Source organism: Rutilus rutilus, assembly GCF_951802725.1.
Source record: "Rutilus rutilus genome assembly, chromosome: 2".
NCBI classification, from domain to species: domain Eukaryota; kingdom Metazoa; phylum Chordata; class Actinopteri; order Cypriniformes; family Leuciscidae; genus Rutilus; species Rutilus rutilus.
This window is the reverse complement of record NC_140210.1, coordinates 43456013-43464288: the sequence shown is the minus strand read 5'-3', so window position 1 is coordinate 43464288 and position 8276 is coordinate 43456013. Positions and strand designations below refer to the sequence as shown.

General features: G+C 38.2%; 1 protein-coding gene across 1 annotated transcript in view; it reads left to right on the top strand.

Annotated features, from left to right (window-relative positions):
- The window catches only part of usp34 (ubiquitin specific peptidase 34), a 60832-nt gene that overhangs the window by 46116 nt on the left and 6440 nt on the right, over positions 1 to 8276 (top strand). The window contains 8 exon segments of the mRNA XM_084402134.1: positions 776 to 820; positions 904 to 1008; positions 1951 to 2098; positions 2781 to 3085; positions 3595 to 3924; positions 4687 to 4844; positions 7258 to 7336; positions 7425 to 7551. Coding sequence (XP_084258260.1) covers positions 776 to 820; positions 904 to 1008; positions 1951 to 2098; positions 2781 to 3085; positions 3595 to 3924; positions 4687 to 4844; positions 7258 to 7336; positions 7425 to 7551 — 1297 coding nt within the window.

Sequence of the window (8276 nt, the reverse complement as noted above, 5' to 3'; positions counted from 1 at the left end):
TGTATAAAGCTAATTATAACAGCTACATGTTTGTAACACAAACCCTACTCATATTCGATGTTTTGCACATTTAGAACTAAAAATATAACATTCGTTTGTTTATTTTAATCTTTGAGTCTCAGGATGTCCTCATAGAGAGAGGTTTCATCACATGTACACTGCCGTTCAAATGTTTGGGGTCTTTAAGATTTTTTTTCCATGTTTTTAAATTCAGTCTCTTCTGCTCATCAAGGCTGCATCTATTTAAAAAAAAGAGTTGTTAAATATTATTGCAATTTAAAATAACAGTTTTTTATGTGAATATATTGTAAAATGTAATTTATTCCAGTGATCAAAGCTGAATTTTCAGCATCATTACTCCAGTCTTCAGTGTCACATGATCCTTCAGAAATCACTCTAATATGATGATTTGATGCGCAAGAAACATGGCTTATTATTATCATGCTGAAAACAGTTTCAACAACTTCATATTTTTGGTTGAAACTGATTTTTTTTCAGGATTTTTGGGATGAAAAGAAAGTTCAAAAGAACAGCATTTATCTGAAACCGAAATCTTTTGGAACATTATAAATGTCTTTACTGTCACTTTCGATCAGTTTAATGCATCCTTGCTGAATAAAAGTATTAATGTCTTTCAAAAAGAAGAAAGAAATGAATGACCTCAAACTTTTGAACTGTAGTGTAGCTTAGTTCTTGGGACAGATGTCAGAGTATAGCTTAGCATCAACACAATATATCTAAGTGTAACATGGTTTGTGTTCTTCTGTCGGTGTAGATCGTGTCAATGCTGTTCACCTCCATCGCTAAACTGACTCCAGAGGTAAAAACAAATCAGCCAACCGTTATTGTTTCATTATTTAATAGCTACACACACTAACTAACATTGTGTGTCGTGTCTGACAGGCAGCCAATCCGTTCTTCAAGCTGTTGACGATGCTGATGGAGTTCGCTGCTGGTCCTCCGGGAATGCCCTCGTTTGCGTCCTACATCCTGCAGAGGATCTGGGAGGTAAATCGGTCCATCATTCCTATACCTTCTCATAGTGCTGGGTGGTATGACCAAAAATTTATATCATGGTATTTTTCTAAATTTATACCGGTTTCACGGTATATGACGGTATTATTATTTTTCAAGCATGACTGGGTGTTAACCACATTTTCTACTGATTGAGAGAGGAAATACTGCAGTAGATTGACTTAGAATGCCCTATTTGACTGTCATGAGTAAATATTGCAGAAAACAATCCACACTAGTTTTAACACAGGTTTGCAAGGCCCCACAAAATGATGCTGTTTACAAAGAGGCGCTTTAGGAGCGACAGAAATAGTGGTTTCCCTTGTAACGGATGAACACAAAGCGGTTTCCCCGGTAACGGCTGTACACAAACCAGCTCAGCGCTCATAAGCGCTGCTTTATCAGGAAAGATAAAGAAAGATAAAATGAAAATAACATTGAAACTTTTCTAGAGACAGTTCCCTTCAAAGATACATTCATATAGAAACACCCGCGCCACATTTTGACTTTGAAACGTGCAGTGCTCGTGTTTATTCAACGATGTCAAAGCCTTTTGGAAAATCTGATTGTGGTGGGTAGTGTTGATATTGTGAGCAAATGTATGGGAAACACTGTAATATAATTTGACAGCTATCAATTATAGTTTAACCCATCCATCTTCATCACACTTAGTAGTAACACATACAGCTGTGCATCATCACAACCCACATCCCAACGCTGTGCGACATATCATTACTACCGTATACTAAAATAAACACCGGTATTTGGTATGAACTGATATACCGCCCAGCACTATCTTCTCACTGCTCCACTGAAACGGTGCTATATACGAGTCATGAGATGTGTGTCAATGATGAGTTGTGGGTGTTTGGAGAACTTCAGATGTTGCGCCTACCTCACTGATCTGAGCGTGTAATCCCTGTGTGTCTGCGTCAGGTGATCGAGTATAACCCGTCTCAGTGCTTGGACTGGTTGGCCGTCCAGACTCCTCGTAATAAGCTGGCCCACAGCTGGGTCCTGCAGAACATGGAGAACTGGGTGGAGAGGTTTCTGCTGGCGCACAACTACCCACGTGTCCGAACGTGTAAGAACAGACACAATCTACACAACACTACACACACACATATATACGCTATTGGTCAGAAGTTTGGAATATTTACGATTTATTTAATATTTAAGTCTCTTTTGCTCACCAAGGCTACATTTATTTGATCATAAAAACAGTAATATTGTGAAATATTACTAGAATCACTAGAAAGCTGAATTTTTATCATCATTTCTCCAGTCAAATATGAAGCAGCACAACTTTTTTCAACACTGATAATAATAATAAATGTTTCTTGAGCATCAAATCATCATATTAGAGAGATTTCTGAAGGATCATGTGACACTGAAGACTGGAGTAATGATGCTGAAAATTCAGCTTTGATCACTGGAATAAATTATATTTTAATATATGTTCACATAGAAAACAGTTATTTCTAATTGTAATAATATTTCACAATATTACTGTTTTTACTGTATTTTTACCAAATAAATGCAGCATTGATGAGCAGAAGAGACTTTTCAAAAACATAAAAATCTTACTTGTATAAATAAACACGCTTGCGTTAAACACACGTCCGGATGTGCGTTAGATAACATTTTAAGTATTTAATTACACATTTAAAGCATAAACAGCTATTCTTATCTTTTTGTTTTATCTTTATTTTTCCTGGTAAATTGTCAGATTATTGTGTGATTTCTTCAATGCATTTCCCCTTCAGCCGCAGCGTATCTGCTGGTGTCTCTCATCCCGAGCAACTCCTTCCGACAGATGTTCCGCTCCACGCGCTCGCTCCACATCCCCACGCGGGACCTCCCGCTGAGTCCCGACACCACCGTGGTTCTGCACCAGGTCTACAACCTGCTCCTGGGCCTGCTGGGCCGGGCCAAGCTCTACGTGGACGTGCCCGTGCACGGGACCACCAAACTGGTGCAGTACTTCAGCTTCATGACCTACTGCCTCATCTCCAAAACAGAGAAGCTCATGTTCTCCAGCTACTTCATGGACCTCTGGAACCTCTTCCAGGTACTTCACATGAAGATTAAGGCATTTTTTAGGTGCTCGTATGATGAATCGGAAGTTGCGATAGGCTTTTCTTCCCTATTGTGACGTATATCCGAGTGAAATTGACTTCTCGAACAAGAACAAATGCAGGGCGGGGCTTGATTTAGTTTGTGGGGAATTGATTGGATGGTTGTGGTTTGCTATTGGTGGATCTCATGTGAGTGACAGGTTGCTCCGCCCTCACGCCAGTAAACGCATCATCAGAGAAGGGAAGAGATGAGTCTGGCAAGAGAGAGGGAAATTATTTTAATGAAAGAGTATGAGACGCATGAATTAAAAAAATGTAGATATTTAGTTAATTAAATCACAGCTTGCACGATTTGACAAGCCTCTCTCTCTCTCTCTCTCTCTCTCTCTCTCTCTCTCTCTCTCTCTCTCTCTCTCTCTCTCTCTCTCTCTCTCTCTCTCTCTCTCTCTCTCTCTCTCTCTCTCTCTCTCTCTCTCTCTCTCTCTCTCTCTCTCTCTCTCAGCCCAAGTTATCAGAGCCTGCCATCGCCACTAATCACAACAAGCAGGCTCTTCTGTCCTTCTGGTATAACGTCTGCGTGGACTGCAGCGAGAACGTGCGTCTCATCGTCCAAAACCCTGTGGTCACTAAAAACATCGCCTTTAACTACATCCTGGCGGATCACGACGATCAGGAGGTGGTGCTGTTCAACCGCGGCATGCTCCCGGCATACTACGCCATCCTGCGCATGTGCTGCGAGCAGTCTCCTGCCTTCACCCGCCAGCTGGCGTCGCACCAGAACATACAGTGGGCCTTCAAAAACCTCACGCCCCACGCCAGCCAGTACCCGGGGGTGAGTGCAGACCGTTACCAGAGATAACATAAGAAACATGTCTTTTTCTTTTATTTATGGGAAAGTTTATCAGTAACTACACTACAACATTTGACCAACTCCAAACCTCTCAACACTAATGTTTTTGAATGAGTCTCTTCTGCTCACCAAGGCTGAACTTATTTAATCAAAAATAGAATAAAAACAGTAATATTGTGAAATATTATTACAAGAAATCTTTTTGAATATATTGTAAAATGTAATTTATTGCTGTGATCAAAGCTGAATTTTCAGCATCATTACTCCAGTCTTCAGTGTCACATGATCCTTCAGAAATCACTCTAATATGATGATTTGCTGCTCAAGAAACATTTCTGATTATTTTCAGTGTTGAAAACAGTTGTGCTGCTCATAAAAATAATTGTATTAGGATTCTTTGAAAGCCTTTATTTGAAATAAAACTTTTGTAACCACATTATAAATGGTAAATTTAATGCATCCTTGCAGAATCATTATTTTGTTAAATGTTTATTTTTTTATTTGATATATTTTATTGATATTGATATTTTATATATTTAATTTTATTGTTTAATTAATGGTATTGCTAGAAAATAATGAAATAAACTCTGTGTAGATGTAAAAATTCACTGACCTTTTTTTTTTTAGCCTATTTTAATGAAGAGTTTCTGTCTGAAGGAATATGATGTCTTAAATTAAGCTCAGTCTATTATTGAGGTTAATTCAGTTCCGTCTAGTAACTCTATGTTTGTTCTTTCTCTGCAGGCGGTGGAGGAGTTGTTTAACCTGATGCAGTTGTTTGTAGCTCAGAGGCCTGATATGAGAGAGGAAGAGCTGGAGGACGTGAAGCAGTTCAAGAAGACCACCATCAGCTGTTACCTGCGCTGTCTGGACGGACGCTCCTGCTGGACCACTCTCATCAGGTACACACACACACACACACACGCTCTTTAAAGCCTCGCAGAACATTTTACACGCCATTTTTGCGTTCCTACTTAGAAAACGTAAATATATAAATACATTATAGGTTCACGTAAAAATATAGAACCTATAATGCGTTTTGGCCATTCGTTTACACGACAACAGCGTTTTGGGTGCTTGAAAACATTTTCGTTTTCTCGTGCAGAAACGTTTAAAACGGGTCTCCATGTAAACAACAAAAAAAAGCAAATCTGTGAAGACGATGACATCATGCACATGCGTATCACGTGTTCAGTCTATAGTGTTTCATCGCCATCTCATGGCCTGGCAGCAGAATACAGCGTTTTTAGTCGTTTTTGCGGATCCATGTGAATGGGGATCGTTTTGACAATGGTGTTGCGGAAAACTCAAAGGAAAAACATCTGCGTTTTCAGGGAACTACACTAACCTTTTCCACTGGTGGCACTTGCGCTACTAACTTTTTCAGTTACTGGCGCAAAACATGATCTGGTCGCACAAATTATTTATAGTAAGCCGCTCTGGATAATAATGAAGAATAATGAAACTGTATTGCATACAGATGTGCTTTTTATTTTACTTGCCATCTTTTAAACCACATGCCTTCTTGTTTTTGTTTTCTTTAACATTGGTTGGGAAAGATTTTCTGCATTAGAAAATACAGTACACAATAAAGTGCAAAATGGATTTCAACATGCTATGGTTGGCACAGATGGGCAAACTCCTGAACTCTTAAGTAGTGATGCACCGATGTGAAAATTGTGGTCGATACCGATAATAACCGATATTAATATTGCTGTTATGGCATAAAACAGTAAAAAATGAAATAAAAAAATAAACAGGAACATTGTGTACAATTAAGATAGGCTACTTAATTTATTATTCTAATTAGGGGTGGGCGATATGGCAAAAATATCATATCACGATTTTTTCAGGAAAATCACGATTCACGATTTTATCACGATTCATTTTTATGTTGGTTTTACTGTTTTGTGATTGAGCATTACAGCCAAACTAATGTCCATATTTTAAAAACAAAGCCTTAGGTAACAAAAAATAAATAAAAAATGGCAGACAGGGGCGAAGATAAAAATATTTGTCATTATTTTCTTTGTTATTAAATATTAAGATCAAAGATACACATTACACATACACAACTTAATATACAAAATATAGCATTGAAGAAAGTAATTAAATGAACAAATATGAAAATAAAACAAAACAGACTTCACTGTATAAATTATACGTTGATACTTATTAAAGCTACTTCAGTCAATAGCAGTGAGTGATTTTCTCTTTGCATTGTGTTGTTTTATTAACATTAAAGGAATAGTTCTCCTAAAAATTCAAATTGTCATAATTTACTCTCTGAAGTTGTTTTAAACTGGAATAAGTTTCTTTCTTCTGTTGAAAATAAAACGTTATTTGGAAGAATGTGGGTAACCAAACAGTTGATGTACCCCAGTGACTTAGTATATTTTTCTATATGGAAGTCAATGGGGACCAGCTACTGTTTGGATAGCCACATTCTTCATAATATTAACATTAGAAAAATATGAGAAAATATTAGAAGGAAATTAATACGGGTTTGGAACAACATTAGAGTGCGTAAATGATGAGATAATTTTTATTTTTGGGTGAACTATCCCTTTAAGGACAAGCGGCAGCGTGTTTACTATTGCTACTGTTTCTTTAAGAGTTGCGCGCGACGCGTCTAATATACACGCATTTGATAAGCAGATTTACTCAGATTTTCTCAAGTTTGCTTTCACTTTAGACCATTAGACACATAACCGACTTTGTTTATGTAAACCTTGTGTGTATTTAACAGTATAAGCACAATAAGACTCCAAAGATAAGATAACTTAGTCCAGTATCCAGGCGCTTGTCGACAGGCTTTTAGTGCATGTGAGCTTCACATACGCGCTGAGGAACGCACACGTTAGAACACGTTAAAATATTAAACGTTAAATATTAAATGTTAAACTATAGCCCGTCCATTTTCATTTTACAATTATCTTCTCTCTCTGTGTGCGCGCGTCCGTGTTTGTGTGTGAGAGAGAGAGAGCGCAGCACTGATACAATGGTACGTTTTAATCTAAGTTAAGGTCGCAGGGCTGAAGCCAACTTGATGTTTTGAATGCTCAGAGCACGTTATAAAACGTATTCTTAAAATACACATTTCTGTTTTAATAAATAAACATAGTAAATCATAGCATATTGCCTTAAACATAGGTACAAAAATAATCAGTGATACATTTGCGACCCATTGAAAATTACGGTCGCAATGGCATTTCAAAAGGTCGCATATGCGACCATTTTGGTCGCAGTGTAGTTCCCTGGTTTTAAGCATATCGTTGTCATGTAAACTTACCCTGAGACTCTGTGTGCTCTCAGTGCCTTCCGTATCCTGCTGGAGAACGATGAGGACAGACTGCTGGTGGTGTTCAACAGAGGACTCATCCTGATGACTGAGGTTTTCATGCTCTCTTCATTCGCTCTCTTCATTCATCTGCATATTTTAATGGACTGTCGTGTACAACTGAATATTTCTGTGTCTGCAGTCCTTCAACACCCTGCACATGATGTACCATGAGGCCACCGCGTGTCATGTGACCGGTGATCTAGTGGAGCTGCTGTCCATATTCCTGTCTGTTTTAAAGGCAACGCGACCCTACTTACAACGTAAAGGTAGTACGTTACCCACAATACACCATACACTTAAACTGGGGTTATAGGATTCTCCTTAATGCACCTTAAATAAACAACTCCAAAGTACCCTGTTACTCACAATGCCCCTTATGGAATACAAAAGTACTCATTTACACCTAAACATGCAGTACAAATTTACTCATTACCCATAATGCACCTGAACTCTATTTGATGCTAAAGTACCCAGTACCCATAATGCACCTCCACATACAATGCAGTGGTATTCCATTACCCATAATACACCTTAACGTGCAGTACAAAAGTACTCATTACCCATAATACACCTTAACCTCCGGTACAAAAGTACTCATTACCCATAATACACCTTAACCTGCCGTACAAAGGTACTCATTACCCATAATACACCTTAACCTGCAGTACAAAAGTACTCATTACCCATAATACACCTTAACCTGCAGTACAAAAGTACTCATTACCCATTATACACCTAAACGTGCAGTACAAAAGTACTCATTACCCATAATACACCTAAACGTGCAGTACAAAAGTACTCATTACCCATAATACACCTAAACGTGCAGTACAAAAGTACTCATTACCCATAATACACCTAAACTTGCAGTACAAAAGTACTCATTACCCATAATACACCTAAACGTGCAGTACAAAAGTACTCATTACCCATAATACACCTAAACGTGCAGTACAAAAGTACTCATTACCCATAATACACCTAAACTTGC